At 48.9% G+C, this 21,978-nt stretch overlaps 1 protein-coding gene across 2 annotated transcripts in view; it reads right to left on the bottom strand.

Moving 5' to 3' along the window:
* Trap1 (TNF receptor associated protein 1) overlaps nt 1-20,277 on the bottom strand; it is a 29,149-nt gene extending 8,872 nt beyond the window's left edge. For both annotated transcript variants that reach the window (XM_076840284.1, XM_076840285.1), the window contains exons 1-11: nt 20,161-20,277; nt 13,417-13,584; nt 12,198-12,280; nt 10,958-11,098; nt 8,333-8,404; nt 6,165-6,325; nt 4,734-4,843; nt 4,213-4,286; nt 3,622-3,777; nt 1,878-1,998; nt 950-1,019 (exon numbers count right to left, since the gene is read on the bottom strand). In XM_076840284.1, coding sequence (XP_076696399.1) covers nt 950-1,019; nt 1,878-1,998; nt 3,622-3,777; nt 4,213-4,286; nt 4,734-4,843; nt 6,165-6,325; nt 8,333-8,404; nt 10,958-11,098; nt 12,198-12,280; nt 13,417-13,584; nt 20,161-20,248 — 1,244 coding nt within the window. In that variant the 5' untranslated portion in view covers nt 20,249-20,277. The remainder of the gene's footprint in view (nt 1-949; nt 1,020-1,877; nt 1,999-3,621; nt 3,778-4,212; nt 4,287-4,733; nt 4,844-6,164; nt 6,326-8,332; nt 8,405-10,957; nt 11,099-12,197; nt 12,281-13,416; nt 13,585-20,160) is intronic.
* Between the last annotated feature and the right edge of the window lie 1,701 nt (nt 20,278-21,978).

Below are 21,978 nucleotides of genomic sequence, written 5' to 3'. Positions count from 1 at the left end.
CAAGTGGGAGCCAGTGGCCCTGGGATGAGACAGCCCTGGCTCCTCTCCAGGCAGGTGTCTCACCAGCAGAGCTGCCCCTTCTCTACGCAGGGAGCACATCCTCTTGAGGATGGAAGAGCAGTCCCTTGCTGCGAGCTCTTGCAAGACTCAGTGAGGCACGCTGCTGCTGCGTCTCATTCTATAAGGGCAACCTGGAGACTCTTGAAGGCCACGTTCCCAATTTGGTTTATTATTTATTTATTTGGGGTGGTGTTGGTATTGGGGATTCAACCTAAGGGCACTCTACCACTGAACTACAACCCCAGTCTTGTTTATTTTTTGAAAAAGGGTTTCAACTCAATTGTCCAGGCTGGTCTTGAACTTGTGACCCTTCTGCCTCAGCCTCCTGAGTACCTGGGATTATAGGTGTGTGCTACACCACATCTGGCCCCGATCTGGTTGTTGTGCACTCTAGCTCTAAAACCTCTGCTCCTCTATTCTAAATCCTAAAATGCCAACCATGGCCATTTCTGGGTTAGGATTACAGGTGAGACATATGTCCAATAAAAGCAAACAGAACTTTCACTAGGAAAAAAAAAAAAACAGTGAATGCAGTTTGAAAAAACTATCTGGAGAGCCTGGAACCAGAGTGGGTGCAGTAAAGATGTTGATGGAGAATCCTGCACTGGAGTTCCACCTTTGCACAGGGCCTGGCCTGCTGTAGCCCACTGCCAAGAGCCTTGGCCCCGTAGCCCCTGTCCTCTCTAGACTCAGCCTAGGTGATGATCAACTACTCCCAAACTCTTTCAGATCACAGCCTGAGTTGTTCAAGAGTAGGCCAGGCCCAGCTTTCTGCTCTTTACATCGCTCTGGGTTCCTGTAACCAAGCTCAGGCCTGAGAGGCACAGCCTAGCTGGAGTGCCTGGTCCTCAATTAGGAATCCCGCACTGCCCCTTTCCCCCAGGCTCACCGGATGAGTGCACTCTCCTGCAGGAGCTCCCGGCTGAGGTTCAGAGGGATGTCCTCACTGTCCACCACACCTGCAAGAACAGGACATGTCAGAGCTTCCCTGCGCCTGTGGCCCCTCAACCACTACCCAAGAGCTCTTAACTGGCCCTTTGCCTTATGTGGTGAGAAGAGCAAGGAAGACAGGAGGCTACAGACAGCCTGGGGACAAGACACATCTGAGACAGGCCCGGCCTGGGCTGGGGGTATGCCTACCGCCTCAGAAGCCCTTCAACGCTTGGCAAACACACTCGGGATTCGACCTTAAAAATTCTAGCTGCATCAGGTGCAGTGGCACATGCCTGTAATCCCAGTGACTGGGGAGGCTGGGACAGGAGGATTGTGAGTTCAAAGCCAGCCGCAGCAATTTAGCAAGGCTCTAAGTTACTTAAGAGAGACTCTGACTCTAAATAAAATGTAAAAAGGGTTGGGATGTGGCTCAGTAGTAAAACACCCCTGCTTTCAATCCCTGGTTAAAAGGGAGGGAAAAAAAGGTGAAAAAAATCCTAGCTATATCAGGGACAGTAGACACCTTTGTGCTACAATGATATAAAGATCTAAGCACTGAATTCTTTACTCAACTTATGATCTCAAGTTCAAGGTAATTCACGCATGAATCTGAAACTCACATGATAGTTCTAATCACTGAAAGAACTCAACTCAATCTCCCCTGCCCTCTTACCCAAATCAACTACAACTAATGTGGAGGCTGGAAACAGTCCTAGAGGCAATGAGCTATATTTCTCAGCCACTCCATAAATACGGCCAGTGCACTGAGGCATGCTTAGGAAAGCAGATCTGAGAGCCAGACCAGCAGCCCGCTTTTGCAAACAGTGAGCAATGTGAGGCCGGGAAGCCACTCACAGACTCAGGGCCAAAGTCCAGCACAGTACCTCGAACGAAGCGCAGCCACTTGGGTAGGATGTCTGCAGCCTTGGTCTGGATGAGGACTTTGCGACTATACAGTGCCACACTGGAGCCCAGCTCCCTGCTCACGTCAAACATGGAAGGTTTCTGAGAACAAAAGGACAAGGTCAGGAGCAGTGGCAGAAATCCACGGTAGACACAGGGAGGCAGAGCCCAGTGGCAGGATGAGAGACAGCGCTTCTTAGGCTGCCCTGGGCAAAGAACCCAGAAGGCAAGGAAGGCCAGGGGACAGTTCCACCAGAGGCCCCAGTCCAGGGAGGACACTTCCATGACACTAACACCAGGGTTCTGCAGGGTGTGGGTGGCATTCTTTGGGCAGCTGCTACCCTCCCCAACCCACTCCCACTGGAGAACATAAAAGGACATGCATGTCTCCAAGAATGGAGCCAAACTTGGTGATAAATCTGGGGTCAGAAAACCACAACCCAGAGGCCAAATCTGGCTCACTGCCTATCTGTATGACCTGAGGATGATATAGTTTTAAATATCTGGGGGGAAAATTAAATAATTAATGACATGTGAAAAGATCTGTATCTTTTTTAAAAAAATTTTTGTGGTTGTAGATGGACAGAATGCCTTTGTCTACTTTTACGAGGTGCTGAGGATTGAACCCAGTGCCTCACACATGCTAGGCAAGCGCTCTGCCGCTGAGCTACAGCCCCAACTCCTGTAACTATATCTTAACATCTACAGGCCCAGAGGCCCTGCTGAGTGGTTCCCAAGGCACTGTCTATGGGGCTCTCTCACCACAGTAGCAGGGTCAGTGGCCACATAGAGACCGTGTGGCTGCAGGGCCAAACCCAGTGCTCTCTGCTCTTACAGTAATGTGTGCTGGGGTGAGCTGGGTGCAGTGATGTACACTTGTAATCCTGGTTACTTGGGATGCTGAGATAGGAGGATCACAAGTTCAAGGCCAGCCTCGGCAATTTAGCAAGACCCTGTCTCAAAATTAAAAGGGCTGGGGAAGTGGCTCAGCAGTACAGCACTCCAAATATTTAAAACTATATAAATCATCCTTAGGACACACATCACCAGTACTGCCATCTCCAAAAATATTTAGAAAAAGAAAAAAAAAAAGGCTGTTGGTGCCCACTCTGCCTCAGCACTGGGTCCTGCTCATGTGGGCTCTGATCTAGGAGGTCTTGATAGGCTAAGACTCTCAGCATTTGTAACAAGTCCAGGAGATGCTGAGGCTGTAGTCCATGGACCTCACCTGGAGGGAGGACACAGTCCAGCTCTTTCTCAAAGGGATACTAAGAAACCGGCACTATTACAGTTTGGTCAGGTGAAGGCACAGGAACCTATATGCCCACACGAGCCAGGCTGAGGGACGAGTGGAAGCACACAGTGACCCTGTGGATCCACCAGAGCCCTTTCTGCAGCATCCTGGGGAAAGCCTCACAAGACCTGCAACACAGCCAGCACAGCGGCTCCAAGGGCCCCTCACCATGCAAGCACCTGAGCCCAGGCCTGCTCCGAAAGATGTCACATGAGACAACCTTGCATGTGGGAGACTGAAGAGACTGCATTCCCCACCCAGAGGCCTCTGCTTTTCTTCTAATCCTGCCAATGTGGTGGCATGTCTGCATGAAGAGGTGCCCATTTGGGGCCATCATTGTGGCCACAGGAACGTCCTGGCTCTGAGAGCAGAGGGGTATCTCTGCAGCTGTACCGTGTGAGGGCCCTGCAGGCCTGAGCCAAGTGCCTCACCATCTCTGGCACATAGAAGAGGCTCCGGATGTTGAGGGGTGCGTCTGTCCTGTAGTGCAGGGTGTAGCGGGGCTTATCATATGCCTGAGCGATGTAACGGTAGAATTCCTCATGCTGCAACTCGCTGACATCCTTGGGATCCATCGTCCAGAGGGCCTGGTGATGGAGATGGATGGGGAGCACATAGAGCTGCATCTCCACCACAACCCCATAGGTTGGTGGAGGAGTACATGCCCCTCGACAGCCTGGGGTGGGGAGGGGCCTGCCCTCCACCTCCAGCTCCATCCCCTCTAGTACCTAAAAGGCTCTGGCACAAGCGTCCCTTCCCCAGGGCAGTGAAGTTGGGCAAGGGCCAACCAGGAGGCTGGAGCAGAGTATGAGGGAGAATCATGCCATCTACCAACACAGAATGTGGACTGGGTGCACTGGGACTGGGGACCCTGCCAGCACCACAATCTCATCTCTCCACAAATGATGCCTCGTCCTGGGATTCTGGGCAGTGACCCCCTGTCATCTCTACCCTTCCCTCCATGGAGTAGGCACACCTGTCTCCAGGGCTGCCTGAGCCCTGCAGGCAGCTCAGGGCCTCACCTGCAAGGTGTTAATCCGCCTTCCATTAAGGTACAGAGGGAAGCTGACGAAGTTACTGTACTTGGTCACCACATCTGCAGGAGGTGGAGACAGAGGAAAGCAAAACTGCTCCAGTGTGAGGACAAGGCTTGTTGAGTTGCACCCACCTCACAGGTGCAGGCCAGGGTCCGACAAAGACACAGGTCCTGCCCACCAGTTGCATGGAGGCGGTGGCAGAACCTGGAGAGAGCAGACTTCCCAGGGCCTGCTGTGAGACCATGTGGGCTAACTGCATCAGAGACTCAGCGCTCTCTGTCAGACCCACCAAGTTTACAAAAGATGGGGGGCTACACTCCCTGTCTACCAGCAAGCCTTGCCTTTGGTTCTCTGAAAGAGTCAGTGAGAATTTTGTCCTCCGCAGACCTACTGGCCAAGCTGGAAGCCCAGTCCTTGCCCAGCCCTTCTCAGCTATGTCTGCTTCACCAACCCACCTGGCTACCACACAAGTCCCAGAGCCCAGCTGGGGCCCAGGTGCTACTCACCTTGAACCCGGGCTTCACTGGCAAACTCTCTGCAGTCTGACTTGAGGTGGATGACAATTTTGGTTCCAGTTCTGACTCCTGAAGCTTCAGCAATTTCAAACACTCCAGAGCTAAGACCCAAGGAAAAGAAAGGCAGTGTCATTGTAGGGCAAAGGTAGTTGCTTTCCTGAGCAGAGCCCAGGCCAACATGTGGGAGACCAGATGTGCCTCTTCTGACCTAGTCAGAACCCCTCAGGTCACAGAGTGCACACCAAATGAGAACCTCTGTGCTGGGGTGCAGGTACAAGCCCCCAGGCTCCCTTGGAGAATATCCTGGGCTTGAGTGACCAGAAAGCAGACCCAGGGCACCAGTGAGGCCTGGCCCAAGTATAAATCAGCATTAGATACCTCTGCTGTTTCTGAACTGCAGCAGAGGCCAGGGGTCCCTGAGAAAAGCAGAAGCCACCTCAGAAGTGAGGGAGGAGGGGATGCCCTCAGACAGGGCCTTGATGACGCCTTGGCCATGTTCATGCTGAGCAGCCGCTTTCATGAAATTTAGAGACCTCAATATGGACTAAGGGAGGAGGCAAGCTATGCTCCAGCCAGGTCTCCTACCCCTGGGGCTGCTATGCACAGCCAGAAGGTCAAACTCAGAGTTTTGGGGTAGAATGAGACGAACATCATTACCCTAGGTACATGTATGATTGCATGAATGGTATGACCCTACTTCCCGTACTACCAGAGAAGTGAAAACATGTGCTCTATTTGTGTACAATGAATCAAAGAGCATTCTGGTGTCATTTATAACTGATAAGAACAAATTTTAAAAAAAGTTTATATATAAACTGATTTTAAATTGTACCCTAAAAAAATACAACAACAACCTTTCGGGGCCAGCTGAAAACAATGCTTAAACTTGGCCAAGATCCCACTCTCCTCAAACACAGCTGAAGTGCTGCTAAAACACCTACCTAATCAACTCGTCACATATGGGAGCAGGAAGTGAGCAAGTGGCTCTTAAAGAGTGCCACCACCTGTTGCACAGAGGCATCCTAGAACCTGTGGATGGGGTGGAGTACTAAGGAAAAGAACCTAGAGGGTGGGGAGAACCAGAGGAGACCCCATAGAACTCAGGCCAGAGAGGCTGTCTACAGGATGGCCCAGGAGGAAGGCCCATCCCATACCCAGCCACCGAAGGGGCTCAGCCTGGACGGGCCAGCACCACAGAGCACAGTGATTGGTGTCAAGTCACATAGACTGTTTGGAGCCACAAACTACTTTCCCAGAGTAGGAGAGTCAGGTTTCACACCCATAAACCTGTTTTTTGCATTTTCTCAATAAAGTCTCTTTCCAAACTCAGTGGTCAAACTCAAGTGTTAGGTAACATTGACTCCAAGTGTTACCAAGGGCAAAGACACTGCCCATGTGATGGAGGCTTGCTTCCTAACTTACCCATCTGATAGCCACTGATAACCTGGGTTCCCAGGGGCCACTGAGCGGGAATAGACTTCAACTCTGTCAGCCACCATGAAGGCCGAGTAGAAGCCCACTCCAAACTGGCCGATGATCTTGCTGCTGGCCTCCGCCTGGTTCTGCAGTGCTTCCAGAAAGGCCTGAGGGGACAAAGGCTGGTCATAGGTAGGCCGCCCCTCTGGCACCAGGAGCCGACATTCTTACTTTCTGTGTAGGTTCTCTAGCATAGTCAAGATCTCAGTAAATGCTGAGGCGACCATGCTGAGATGCCCTCTTCCCATGCTATACGTAAATAACTAAGAGGTGGGACAACCCACCTAAAGACACACAGCTGGGCCAAAGCGGGAGGGTCCTTATTCATCATAAAGCTCACACTTCCCCTTGTCTCAAGGCAAGGGCAGACCTGCAGGTCACACTTGAGTGGGCAGAGTAGTGCCTCCACCTATCAGGTCACTGAGGAAAGAATGAAGACTCTCCTCAGTTTGTCTTTTGCCCCGTGTCTCCAAGACTTGAAGCCTTGGGGGAGACAGCGCAAACCCAGCACAGCTGTCCCTCAGCACCAGGGGGTAGTCCCAGGACCCCCACAGATACAAAAGCCCATGATGCTGAAGTCCCTTGTATAAAATGGTGTATCATCTGCTTATAACACATCTTTCCCTGTATTTTAAATCACCTCTAGATTACTTAAAATGCCTAATACAATGCAAATGCTGTGTAAATAGTTATACCATACTGTTTAGAGAACAATGACAAGAAAACTGTCTGTACATGTTCAGTACAGACATAATTAAAAAAAAAAAAAACAAAAAACTTTTTAAGATTGGCTGAATCTGTAGTTGCGGCACCCCCGCACACAGTAGGCTGACAGTGATTGCAGAGCATTCCTTGTTCTGAGCTATCAACATTCTGAAGGCTAAACAGGAAGCAAAATGCACATACTCTGCCGCTCTGCCAACTCAGCTCAGCCCAGTGTCCTGCCAAGATTCGGACATTCTACACCTGCACCAAGGGGCTGTGGAGCACCTGGAGTGTGACTGAGGAACTGAACTTGACATTTTATCTCCTCTTACTGCATTTAAATGTAAGCAGCGGGGCTGGGGATATGGCTCAAGTGGTAGCGCGCTCGCCTGGCATGCATGCGGCCCGGGTTTGATCCTCAGCACCACATAAACAAAGATGTTGTGTTTGCCAAAAACTAAAAAATAAATATTAAAATTCTCTCTCAAAAAAATAAAAAAAATTAAAAAATAAAAGTTTTGTGTTTACAACTAAAAAAAAAAAAAAAAATTTAAACAAACAAACAAATAAATAAATAAATGTAAGCAGCCACACCTAGCTCACAGCTGCCACACAGGGCAGCGCATACTATCCCTGCCATCATGGTCACAGAAGTTCTTTTTCCCCCCATTTATTTATTTATTGATTTACTTATTTATTTTAGTTGCAAGTGGACACAATATCTTTATTTTTTTTAATGTGGTGCTGAGAATTGAACCCGGTGCCTCACACATGGAAGGCAAGTGCTCTACCTCTGAGCCACATCCCCAGCCCCCTCACAGAAGTTTTAAAAGCAGAAATTTCTGAGTCGATTTGGACTGACAATGGTACCACTTAGGCCAATAAAAACAAACAGAAAAGCACTCAGTCACCAGGAGAGGCAGCAAGGGCCTCCAGCCCCTGTGTTAGGCTGGAACAGACACACTGAGAGGACTCTTGGACCACTCATCTCTTCCCAGCATCAGATTGTGCCACACTGGTGGCCACATGATCCCCGCGTGGCTGGCAGAGCAGAATTGCTGTACCTGTAGACTGTGGCCCGGGCTGCCTGGGAGGAGGCAGTCCACCTCTGCTGTGGTGTCAAGCCCACACAGCTCAGGCAGGGGCCCAGTAGCCGCCACAGAAAGGCACCAGGAGGTGAATGGCACCCTCAAAATAGACTGACAGCTGTGAACCTGCCATCCTGTTTCCCACTCTGGGCAAAGTGCTTGTCTGAACCCTTCCTGCCCAGCAGTGCCTGGGACCTGTGACGCTAAAGGGAAACAAAGCTGCTCTCACAGCGCCCTCTGGGGGGCCCACCTGACCAGGCCTCACTAGCCTGGCACCCACGCCCGCCCTGTGGAGGAGAAGCAGTGACTGCGCCATCTTACCTTTGACCCTGATCTGGCGATTGTGCCCAGATTGGACACCAGCTCCTCCTGTGTCATCCCGATGCCAGTGTCCTAAGGAGAGAGACACTAAGTGCCAAGCATGGCCCATGCAGCACAAATAGCCTCAGTGATGGGGCCCAGACGGGATCTGGGAAGTACACTTCACACACATCAGAAAAGCCCAAGTCCAGTTATGTGAGCCCTGCGTCCCTGGACAATTCAGGGGGATGGGCAGAGCGCAGTGGGGCTCCATCCCCAGCACAAGCAAATGAAAACCAACCAAGGAGGAGACGCTCCATCAGTAACTGGAAGGAAAACAACTCTTGCCCTAGATGTAGCCAGCTCTGCACCCTCGGCCTGGCACACACAGGCTACGGCCTGCACTCCCCAATGCCCCTACCCCCAGGTGGTGATGTCATGAGGAGACTGGTCAGTGGCCACCAGCGGCTCCCCTCAGGAAAGGGGACAGGATTCCTCTGCCTCATGTGTACACACAGAAACACACCACGTCTGCTGGTGTGGCTGTGGACTGCCCGGCCTCATAACTCCAGCAACCATTAGTTCTGCTCATCAATGTAACAGCCCCAACAGACAGAGACAAGCGACATGCTAGTGAGGCTGCCACGGGCCCTCCCTCTTCCTCAGACCTCTGCTGGCTGGCCTGCTCCCACGTGCAGACACCCCACACAAGGCACAAGCTGCCTTGCCACCATCAACTTGGGAAGTGGGAAAGCATGCAGAAGCAGCTTTTGCCCTCTTATAGCAAGTCACTTCTAGGTGTTCTTCCTGAGAACAGCCCATGGGGCAGCTGTAGCCCACTGAGTGCCGGAACCTCCTGGCTGCCGTCAGGGTGTTCTTGCACCTGTTACACAGGCCCTGAGACCCACCAAGAAATGGGACACTGAGAGGCTTCTAGTAAATTCTGAGGTGCTCGTAGAAGAGTCCAAAACCTGGCCTGATCCATTTATTGAGATACATGTAATAATTACAGATAAAGAGCTGATTTAAATTAGCTTCTGGTTGGTATTAGTCATTAAATATAAAATTACACTAAGATGCTTACTTTCATGCACTAAAACTTTCTTCATTTTGGGTGCTGGAATTGAAGCCAAGGCCACCTGCAGGCCAGGTAAATGCCCTACCACTGAGCCACACCCCAGCCTCATGGCCCTTCCCCTAAGGATTCTGTTGAAAGTTCTAGTATAGGACTGGGGGTGTGGCTCAAGCGGTAGCGCGCTCGCCTGGCATGCATGCGGCCCGGGTTCAATCCTCAGCACCACATACAAATAAAGATGTTATGTCTGCCGATAACTAAAAAATAAATATTAAAAAATTCTCTCTCTTTAAAAAAAAAAAAAAAAAAAAAAGAAAGTTCTAGTATAGAGCTGGGGATGTAGCTCAGCAGTAGTGTGTTTGCTGGGGTTGATGTTAAGGAGAAAAAGCACCTAATGGTTCCTGTTTTCAGCTTACAGTGATTTCTTCTGAGATTGATCTATAGATTCATTGAAACTCAGTGAAAATTTTCACAGGTTTTGTGGAAAATGACAAGAGAATTCTAAATTCTATATAGAAACACAAAGAACCTAGAATAAACTGAAAAAGAACAAACCCGGAAAACTTACACTACCTAAATTTAAGCCTTACCATAAGCTACAACAGTTATGTTGCCAGGACGCGGACACTTAAGGACAGACACACAGATCACAGGCACTAAGCTGTGGTGCCCCCAATTTCTAACCAAGGTTCCCAGACAGAGCAGTGGGGATGAAAGTACTTAAATAGACAGTGCTGAAGCAACTGCACACCACACACGTGAAGCCAATGGCAGTCTCAAACCACACCCAGATTCAGTGGAAATGGATCACAGACCTACATGTAAGAGCTAAAGCTACAATCCTTCTAGAAGACCATGCAGGAGAAACTTTTGGCTTTGGAAGAAGCAAAAAAGTCCCAGACAAGCCAGGCGTGGTGGTGCATGCCTATAATTCCAGTGGCTAGGGAGGCTGAGGCAGGAGGATCTCGAGTTCAAAGCCAGCCTCAGTAAAATAAGGCACTAAGCAACTCAGTGAGACTCTGTCTCTTAAATAAAATATAAAATAGGGCTGGAGATGTAGTCAAGTGCCCAAGTTCAATCCCCAGTACAAAAAAAAAAAAAAAAATCTGTCCCAAACAGATCACTAAAAACATGAAGTATAATAGGCAAAAGTCATAAACTTGACTTCCTTAAAATTAAACAACTTAAGGGGATGGAGGTTAGCTTAGTGGCAGAGCACTTGCCTAGCATGAGGGTTCCATCCTCCGCACTGTAAAAAAGAAAACAACAACAAAAATCATTTGCTCTTCAAAAGATAATAAAGACAAGCCACAGACTGGTGATTTTAAATTCTCTTCAGCTTTCTGTGTGTTCCAAATTTTGTATGATGGGCATGTGTTAATTTATAGTAAATTTAAGGCAGGAACCCTCAGAACAGGAAGGACAGTCCATGTGTCACTTGAGTCTAGATGTAACTGGAAGGCAGGCATGGCCTCCCTGTGTCAGCATGTTAAGCAGGGCTGCTGCCCACCAGACCATCCTGGTCAACTCTGAGAGGTGGGAAGTGGATCTGGGCATCAAGAGGGAGGTACCTGGATGGTGATGGTGCCTTTCTCAGAATCTGTCTGCAGGTGAATTTCCATTTCTGGCAGGGTCTGGCCATCAGACACCAACTTGTGTCGCAGCTTTTCCAAGGCATCGCTGGCATTGGAGATGAGCTCCCGTATAAACACCTACAAGACAGAAGCAAGAGGAAGGACAACAAAGGGCACTGACTCTGTGGAACCTGCCTGGCTGGCTGCATCTGCCCTAGCTCCAAGTTGAGACCTGATACAGATCACTCAGCCCCCAAACACAGATGGTCAAGGCAGGCCCACACATGAAGGGTGGGTCGCTCCTCCCCAGCACAGCTTTCTGTGGCAAACTGACTTCTACTGATCTTTCCTTTGGGGTTTTTCAGTCAGGCCTGATATTATTACATGTCTATTAACTCAAATTATAGTCATTTTCTTTCCTGTCTCTTGCACAGCGATGACAAAATATTGTCCTCAACATCTTTCTCTCCTACTTAAGAGGGTCACTGCTTCATTTCATCTAGTGGGGTCATCAAACATCAGAGCCCTCCATGGTCTGGAGGAAGAGGGCCCCAGGCCCAACAGTCCTCTCACAGTCTGGGAGGTACCTCTGCCCCACGCAGAGCTCCCACTCAAACTATACTAGAGCACTCAGGGGAGGTGGGGGAGGCAGCTGGCCAGGCAGTAGGAGACCTGTGAGCATTCCTGAAAAGCCCCTTCCCACTTTGATTAGCATAGAACCTACAGCTTATTTGTTCTCTGCTTTATCCAAGTCCCGTCACCCTTAAATGTGTTTTAATCTCCTTGAAAAGTTCTTTTGTCACCCTCCCTGCTCTATGCCACACAAATAGTGTGTCCTCCAGCCGCTGTTGCCCCACTAGTCTTGCATGTAGTCATGCCAGCAAAGAGGTAAACAAACAGGGGCCCCAGGGCACACCAACAGCACCTCAAAAATGGACCTCAGCACAGCTCATGCCAGCATTTGAAAGATTTTTAAATTATCAGCAGAATTCAAATAACTCCCAGATTGACTCTCCCAGAGTCAATCTAGCCCCTCCAAAATCATCTGGATACACTTATCCATGAAGCTGAAGCAGATTTTGGTGAAAATACTCCCTGTGGTAGATTAGGATCAGGGCCTACCTGCAGCCTAATGCATTCTCACAACTAAGACATATCCCAGAACCTCGGCAAGATGGTGTAAGAATAATTCTGCCACAAAACATGTGAGACCTGAAAGCGATAGATGGCACCACACCTCTTTTTCTGAGTATAGGGAACGGGCCACGATATCCAAAAGCTTCTTTGTCTCCGCCTGGAACTCGTGTCTGGAGATGGACCCTGGTAATCAATCACAGATGCAGCCAATAAAGCTATGTTTCCATCTCTGTGCAAGAACATGCTATAATACCACTCAAAACAATATTTAAGGGCTGGAGTTGTGGCTCAGTGGTAGAGCACTTGCCAGGCATGTGTGAAGCCCTGGGTTCAATCCTCAGCACCACATATGAACATATAAACAAACAAAAGATCCATTGACAACTTAAAAAAAAAAAAGTTTAAGGTTCTAAGTTTTAAATATTCCTTTTTGTGTTTTTGGTAGTAGGGACTGAACCCAGGAGCACTTTACCACTGACCTGCATCCCCAGCTCTTTTTATTTTGAAGACAGGGTCTTGCTAAGTTTCTCAGAGCCTTCCTAAGTTGCTGAGGCTGTCCTTGAACTTGTGATCCTGATCCTCCTGCCTCAGCCTCCCATGGTGTTCCACCATGCCCAGCTAAGTTTTAAATATTCTTCAAGAGTGAACAAAAAAGAAAAGTGGACAGAAAATAAAATCTCTCAGGTAAGGAGTCTCAGGAGCAGGACATCTTCCACATGACTCTTGTCTCCACGGAAAGAAGCGTGCATGTGGAAAAGCTCTCCCACATGAGGTCAACACACTTAAGTGGGCTGTGGAGGCCAGCTTCTCAGAGCTGCTGGTCATGAGAATCAGGCTGGCCCTGACAACCAGATCCTGCATCACGGTCTCCAAAAAAAGTGGCATTCTATTAAATTACTTACAAAAGGAAAATGACAAAAACTCAGTTCTCTCAACATCAAAGATTCTGTTCTTGTTGCATCATTTAAAAGTCAGAAACAGAACCCCTTCAGGCCTGGCTCTGGAGGCTAACTTGCCGTACCTCAGAGTTCAGTCGTGTGGAAGCTGGGCCAATACTCTGCTTCCATGGTCATTAGCAGAAGTGAATTGCCACTCGGCACACTCCCGGGTGACCACCAGAGGGGGCAAGGCGCAGCAGGAGAAAGCCAGAAGTTGTTTACTGGGACGGAAATGGACACTAGTCTAGGGATCGCTCCCCACAACTGAGACCTACATGGGGCTGTAGTCAATAAGCAGCTCTGTCAATCACTGCCTCTGCCTCAAAAACCTCCCCTACCCTGCCACCAGTGACCCAAGAAAGACTCCCCAGGCCACATCACCTTGCACGGTCTCAGTGCTGCTAATGATGGAATGCAGGGGCTCCTCCTTCTTGTCCTCAGCAGCCTGCGACGTACTATACAGACGTCCGGGGTAGAAGCTGGAAACCAGGTTTTGCCTGGGGCTCCTGAACTGAAGTGGGGTCCTCTGAGGACACAGAACTGACTTTCCTGAAAAGGCAAATGTGTGGAAAGGATGAAAATTAATACTCAGAAGCAGAATACCCCAATTTCTTCACATCTCCTCTGTCCAGCAGAGGAATGAGGATTTCTCTAAGGCAGCCTGTTGCTCTGGAGGAATGAAAAGCGACTGAGCATGGTGTGGCTGCAGTTTTGGTGACATTTCCTCACATGTACCACACAAGTGTGTTTTAATGAAAAACAGCGAAAGATATGTTCTATCTCGCAGCCAGGGAGTCAGCAGCTCACCACTGGGTGCTGATGTCTCCTCCAGTCTCCTGTTCACAGACTCCTCTGCCTTCATTTCCACAGAAACCTCACAGGCCCAGTGCTCTCGCCAGCTGGGTGGACCCAGGAGCCAGTAGGCCAGGGCACTGGAGTTGCTTAGATGTTCGACACAGAATGGTCAAGGATATGTAGACAGTTAACATGACAGTCTGCAGGAATCCGGGCCTAAATGAATGTATCTGCCCAGTCAGGTACTCTCCTACTTTTTGGAAATTTGTAACAAATAGAAAGGAATGGGGGCTGGGGATGTGGCTCAAGCAGTAGCGCACTCGCCTGGCATGCGTGCGGCCCGGGTTCAATCCTCAGCACCACATACAAACAAAGATGTTGTAACCGCCAAAAACTAAAAAATAAATATTAAAAAAATTCTCTCTCTCTCTTAAAAAAAAAAAGAAAGAAAGAAAGGAATGATGTAGAAGGTACAGAAACAAGGAGACAGGTTTTTTTCTTTGTTTTTGTAGTTGTATATGGGCAGCATGCCCTTATTTTATTTATTTTTATGCAGTCCTAAGGATTGAATCCAGTGCCTCACACATGCTAGGAAGTGCTCTACCACTGAACTATAGCCCTAGCCCTGTTTTTTTCCCTCCATTTATTTATTAATTTTTTTGGTACTGGGCGTTGAACTGAAGAGTATTTACCACTGAGCTACATCTCCAGCTCTTTTCATTTTTTAAGACAGGGTGTCACTAAATTGCTAGCCTGGAACTTGCGGTTCTTTTGCTTCAGTCTCCAAAGTCGCTGGGATTATAGGTGTGGCCACCGTGCCCAGCCCATCAAACATTTAAGATGCCAACACTCCTGCATGGTCAGACCATGCCCTGGGTTCTCTCTTCCCACCGTCTATTTGGCAACCCTTCCCCACACCTCACACAGAAGGCCACCCCAGCAGCACTCATGGCCCTCCCCTCCTCTGGCCCAGTGCTGCATCCCTTCACAGCAAGAGCTGCAAAGCTTTAACTCTACATGGTCACCTCAACATCGCCTGGTTCCACCTTGTTGTTGAAATTGTGGGGCACTTGTGACCCCAACCACATGGATGCAGGCTGCTCTGGGCTGGGACTCCCACACTCCAGTCACAGCCTGCCAATTGCCTCCTGCCCCGCCCTCCAGCAGGTGTGTGATGCCCCTATACCCACACTTTCACCTGAGCCCTGATAGCACATGAAGCACTTGCTAAGCTTCTGTACACGTACATGTGTATACACACACACACACACACACACACACACACGCACACACGGTGCTCCAGCAGGGGCTGGCATTCCACTCTGGTGGGTCGGACCTGGGAAGAGCAAGCCTCGGTCCACTCCAGCCATGGAGCACACTTCCCGAGACCACCACCTCCCTCCACCCGACCTCTTGCTCTGCTGGAGGCCCTTTCCTCACCACTGGGGCTCCTGGTCCCCTCAGCTCTTCTTCTGCCACCTTGCTCTACTCCAAAAGAACACCTGAAATCAGAGGCATCTGTTTCAACTAGTTCACAGGTATCAGTGGTCAGGGCCTGAAATGTCTTCTTGGGGACACAATTCAAAACCACAATAGACTGGTTACCTACAAGGAGGTGTGTACTGTTTCCTGTGGCTGCCCTAAGAAGTGCCGCAAACCAGATGGTTTAAACAACAGAAACTCATTATCTCAGAATTCTGGAGACCAGAAGTCAGCAATCAAGGGGTGGGCAGGGCTGGCTCCACCTGAGTTTTCTGGATGGCCATTCTCCACATCCCCAGCCCTATAAGGATGCTAGACTGGGGCCTGCCCTAGTGACTTCAGCATAATTTGATCACTGCAAAGACCCTATCTCCAAATAGGTCACATTCACAGGGACTGAGAAGACTTCAGTTTTGTTTTTTGTTTTTTTTTGGTGTGTGTTGGGGATTCAACCCCCAACTGGTATATGTGAATGGAATGGAAAGAGGGAGGGTATGTGACACTCCTAAGTATACCTCTTTGTATATCTAACTCTTCGAACTATAGCAATGTTTTAAATGAGCCATTAACCATGCAGGGCATGCAGGAACACAGAAGGAAACACAAACAGTAGCAAAGGTGTTACAGATGATACAATGAGCCTAAGAGGAAACAAGAACTAACCTAAGTGATTACAGAAATTGGTGTTTATTGTGAAGCTAAACTCAAAAAGGACTGCATATAACTACTGTTTCCTATCCCTGTATTGTTTGGTGTTCCTCCACCCCAGCTGTTGGGGAGCTCCGTGCTGCTTTATTCTCAGCACTGCATGTAAATAAATTTTTTAAAATAAAGGTGCAGCCAGACACAGTGGTACCTGCCTGCTCGACAGGAGAGTTGAGTGCCCGCCTGTAATATCAGCAGCTTGGGAGGTTGAGACAGGAGAATTGCGAGTTTAAAGCCAACCTCAGCAATAGCAAGGCACTAAGCAACTCAGTGATACCCTGTCTCTAAATAAAATACAAAATAGGGCTGGGGATGTGGTTCAGTGGTGGAGTGCCCCTGAATTCAATCCCAATTTCCCTGTGCTTAATCCTGAGTTACTCCACATTGTAAACCAGTAATTTGCCATAAGTTACTCCTTTTTTAAGTCCAAGTACCAAAGTGGGATAACTCCATACCTTGTTTTTACAAGTCAACAACCACCATCTACCTGGCACAACTATAAGGTGCAAAGTGATAATTTGTGCCAACTTATCAAACTAAATCAGAAGCAATCACCTGGACACCCCAAATCATATCAGAAACACTAGACACAGGAGCTTATCTACCTCAGAAGATGTAACACCTTCACCTAAGATCCGTAAATGAAGGAGCCCCTGCAAACTGGACTTAGCAGCACCCTGGCCCAGGTCACTCACCACAAACTCTGGAAAACTGTCACAGTGATGAACCTCATCTTCCATCTCCAGACTTCAGCAGAGCTTGGGTTTTCCCATCCTCATGACCACCCAAGTGTCAGCCCGCTCCAAGCTGACACTCTGAAACTGCCTTCTGTATTTCCAGACCCACATTTTGACAACTCTGCAGAACTGGCTTGTTAAAATTCTTATGTGACCACTTATAGTGACTCTCCTTATCTGTTCTCAGCCTGTGCTCTTGGCACAGTATCCTGTAACCCTGTGACTGCCTTAACCCTTTCTTAGTCTTTCTGTGATCTGTGTGTATGTATATATATGTGTGTATATATGGTATATGTATATCTATCTATCTATCTATCTATCTATCTATCATTGTGTAAAGTGTGAGCACCACAGATATCAGAAATTTAGATTAGAACAGAATAAAGGAACTTGTGATTCGCCAGCTCTATCAGTGGTGTAGCTAGTGAATCTGTTGTTCTAATAAACCCTGACACTGTGGAAAGAAACAAACGTTTGGTATATGTCAATAGCACTGCTCACTCACAACAGCCCCAGAGAAGGCTGCCAGGTTAAAGCTACTGCAATGGAGGATAATAACTCCTCAGTACTCAAGACACAGTTTTGGTATGGAGGCATTTCACAGATGAAGTGTTCTTCAAACTCAAAGCCCTGCAGGGGCCAAAGCACTCAATGGAAGACAAGGAACTGACATCCAACAATACCTGGAAACCACCAAAGAATGGCTCAGTTATGTCCCAACTAACCAATAGGTCTTTTTGAAAGACTTCCAATCATATAAAATAAAATATTTAGGTTGGGCACAGTGGCGCCGACCTGTAATCACAGAGACTCAGGAGGCTGAGGCAGGAGGATGGCAAGTTCAAGGCCATTCTTAGCAACTTAGTGAGACCCTGTCTCAAAATAAAAAGGGCTGGGGATGTAGCTCAGTGGTAGAGTGCCTATAGGTTCAATCCCCAGGACCAAAAAAATTAATCAATAAATTAATGTTTAACTTTAAAAGTAAGCTTTATGGAAAATTTACTTGCTAAGGCTAGACTACTGGTGGATGAACTAAAACAGACATGTGCCTTAATTTCTCCTTCTGGGTACTATATCACATTCAGGTACACTAGGAAGATGCACACTCTTTATTTTGTTCTTAATAATATTAATATCTAATTTTCTGCCTTTTTAATATGGCATTTTGGCTATCTCAAAATTAACTATATTCTAATCACAAGGTTGCTAAAGGTGAGCCATTCTCTTAAATCAGTTACACCCATGACTAAGTTACACTTGCTTTCAATTTCCCTCATCTATAGGCATCTACCCAGCTAAAAAGCATATAGAGAAAAGCCCCACACATAGATCCTGGATCTGCAAGCTATGGCTTTCATGATCTGTAATTCCTAGTGGGTTCAGCAGAAATAACCAGCCACCCCAGAAACAAATCTCCTGAAATCTGTCTTTACTAAAAGTTGCAAAACTATAAGAAATCCTGACAGACAAAGAAAAGCAGCTTCCTTGTGGAAGCCAAGTCCTCAGTATCAAGACTAAGTAGGACGGAGTGTGAAATGGATACAGTTCACTTACTATCAGAGCACTTGTCAGTATTCCAAGAAGCAGAGGAGCACTGCTGGGTTCAGTGCAAATCTCCCTTACAGAACTTACCTCTGCACCTGGTATTTACTGACATTCAGGGTATCAGAATTTACTCTAGTTTTCTCATCAGCTCAACACACACTCCCTCCTCCTTCAAGCCATATTCCCTCTTCTCGTCAGGGGGCAGCAAAACTCAGCTAGGGACTAAAGAGGTTTTAGCTACTGTGTCATCTGGGTTGATTTTTCCTTTCTCAGACAGCTCAGATATTTTGGTCCCCTTGGTCTTCACCAAGCCAAGGCCCACTCAATATCTTGCAAGTAGTTGTGCCACATCTTCCTCCTCTGCTTTTGTCTATGCCCTTATGCCCCAGCACCCGAATCACACAGATGGCAAAAACATTAGACACTAAACCTGTACTATCATGTCATCTTAGGAACATAAAGCTGTTTCACAGAGAGGGTAAAATCTGACAGCAAGCAGCAACCCCACTCCATCCTGAGAAGTCCAGTCTGGGAACACCACGAATTCACCTGGATTCTTGTGAAGGCCGCAGCACAAGAGGGATAAAAATTAAGCAGCACAGATTCCAACCATAAGCAGAGAAAGAAAACAAAATAAATCAAGGAAATAAAGTATGAAATGGGAGGCTGCAGCCAGGCAATGCCACCCTCAGGAGTTGTAGATGGTCACAGTGTCTTTATTTTTATGTGGTGCTGAGGATTGAACCCAGTGCCTCACACATGCCAGGCAAGTGCTCTACCACTGAGCTACAACCCCAGCCCTTTTTATTTCTTGTTTCTAAAAAAAATAATAAGTTTTATTTAAAAAGGGGGGGGCGCTAGGATGTGGCTTAGTGGTAGAGTGCCTCAGGGTTCAATCTCCAGGACCAAGGGAAGGGGGGGGGAGTGCTCACTGTACTCTTCACTGTAATAAAATAACCTGAAATAATCTTTATTGCATCTAATAGGACGTTAAGCGAAGAAACACACATCCACAATACAAAACTCTGTGTTGCCACTGGAAACACCCTGGATACCTGTATACTGATATTTTCATTTCAGTACAAGGAATGCCAGGAGTATAAGGATATACGTGAGTGTATATAAAGATGTACAAGGGGACTGGGGATGTGGCTCAAGCGGTGGCGCGCTCGCCTGGAATGCGTGCGGCCCGGTTGATCCTCAGCACCACATACAAACAAAGATGTTGTATCCGCCGAAAACTTAAAAAAAAAATATTAAAATTATTATTAATAAATAAATAAATAAAGACGTACAAGGAATACTGGAAGCGTTAAAAAATTCTGGAGCAGGATGCATATTTGACTCAGGCCTTTTTAGGCAAAAAGTTATACACGTACACGTGCGTAGCGTGAGTGTGCAGAGCCCACCAGGAACGCCAACACCTGCACCGTGGTTATCTCCCACTGGCAGCAGGAAAGCGGGGCTTAAGGTCATTCTGCATTCACTGCTCCACCCACCGATTCCTGGCCCTTGGATGTGGTGGTCGACAGCCCAGAGCCCAACCCGAGGGCCAGGATGGCCTTCGGGGCCCCAGAACCCGAGCCGGGCTCAACCAGCGTGCGGCGGCATCCGACGAACCACACGGACCCAAGCAGCGCGGAGCTCCTGAACAGCTGGGGCGGAGGAACACCAAATCAGCGCCCTGACGGGCCCCGACGCGGCAAGCGGCTCCGCTCTCCCGAACCCTGCGCTTGCCCGCTCTGGGTCCGGCCGGCCCGGGACCTCCAGCCCGCGACCCCACGTGTCGCACGCCGGCCTGCTGAGTGGCCGAGAAAAGAAGCCCTACCCTGCGCCCGGAGGGACGACCCGCTTCCCTCACCTTCCGGAGCGGCCGCCTGCGCGGGAGCCCGCAACGGAGCCCGAAGGCGGCGGCCCCAAATCAGAAGCGTCCGCAGCTCCCTTGCCATGTTGTCCTCAAGCTCCTCACGGGGAGGAGTCGCGGGGGCGGGCCTACCTTGGGCGCGGCGCGCTGACGTCACCGCGCGCGCCGGGATGCCCGGGGCGCTGCCTGCGCGGGCACGGGGGCGGGGTCGGCTCCGCGCCCGACCCGCGGACTTGCGGGCGGGACTTCCTTGACCTTGGGTCGCGTAGTCAAGGGCGAGGGCCCCCTACGTTGATCCCCGGGAGGTGGTCGTAGTTGGGCCCGCGCCGGCTGCGAGCTGTTGGGCGTGCGTCTGTCTGAAGTGGGACGAGGTCGGCGCCCGTGCAGGGCCGAGGATGGGAAGAAGCCGGTAGCATTTCTGCAGCCCCCGACTAAGCCGCTGGAAAGTCTCTCCTGAACCTAGCCGACCTAAAGCTAAGAAGAACCAATAGCGGGGTCTACAGCAAAACGTGAACTCCACCACCGGCACAACGGGATGATTCGTATACTCCAGCTCTCTCCCTCCCTCTTAGAAGTTAGGAGTCTGGGTAGAGACCGTGAACCTGGTCTCTAAGGTTTGGTCCTAACCCTGCACCACTTCATATGCAGATTGCCTTGCACCACCTGTACCCAGGAATGGAGTCCTGACAGCTCTTTTTACATAGATTCTCAAATGATCCTGAGGCACGTTGGAGGTCTGCTGCTGTGACCAAATAACTGCACAAAAACATTTACTTGAGGGCTGGAGGGGTTGCTCAGTGGTAGGGTGCTTGCCTAGCACGTGTGAGGACCTGGGCTTATTCCCGCCGCTGCTCTCTACAACCGGACCCCGCCTGCACAAAAACAAAGCAGAATAGAGGGCTGGGGTTGTGGCTCAGCAGAAGAGTGCTTGCCTAGTATGTGTGAGGCACTGGGTTCGATCCTCAGCACCATAAAAATAAAATAAGGGTAGTGTGTCCGCCTATAACTAAAAATATTTTTTAAAAAATTAAAAACCAACCCATAGTTCCTTGAAATTGGTAACAGGAGCTGCTGCGAGAAGTGAAGGTCCCAGGACAGCTCCTATATTGATCTTGGACAGAGTTGGGGTGTTGGGAGACAGTGTGTTTGGGAATGTGTCAAGATGGAAAGCATAGGGGATGACTCTCCACTGTACTGGTCTAAGCAACTGAGAAGGGGAGTATCCAACAAACCTGGTGGACACTGTTGCATAGAAGGCAGAAGCCCTCTCACCTGGACACTCTTGGCACCCCCATCCTCTGAAGCCAAGTCCTATTCTTTTTACTCAGTCCTCAATGGTCTCCCCCAAACTTTTTTGAGTGGAGGTATTTGGGATTGAACTGAGGGGCACTATATCACTGAGCCACATCCCCAGCCCTATTTTGTATTTTATTTAGATTCAGAGTCTCACTGAGTTGCTTAGCACCTTGCTGTTGTTGAGGTTGACTTTGAACTCACAATCTTCCTGCCTCAGCCTCCTGAGTCGCTGGGATTATAGGCCTGTGCCACTGTGCCTGGCTTTTTTTTTTTTTTTTTTTTTTTTAATTTTAAGAGGGGATCTTGCTGGCCTTGAACTTAAGATATGGGCTTAGCCTCCTGTGTCACTGGGATTACAAGATGTGCCAACTATGACTGTACCTTCCCTCAAACTTAAAAATCAATTTCAAATTCTTGTCTCAGCCCACAGGCCCTGTATCACTTGCCCCTGCCTCTGCCTGTTTCCCTCCCCATCACCACTCTCCAGAGTGGTCTCCAGGATGTTCTCACACAGCTACT

Source organism: Callospermophilus lateralis, chromosome 19 (genome assembly GCF_048772815.1).
Source record: "Callospermophilus lateralis isolate mCalLat2 chromosome 19, mCalLat2.hap1, whole genome shotgun sequence".
Classification (NCBI taxonomy): Eukaryota; Metazoa; Chordata; class Mammalia; order Rodentia; family Sciuridae; genus Callospermophilus; species Callospermophilus lateralis.
Note: the sequence above shows the minus strand (reverse complement) of the source record. Positions and strands in the feature narration are given on the sequence as shown.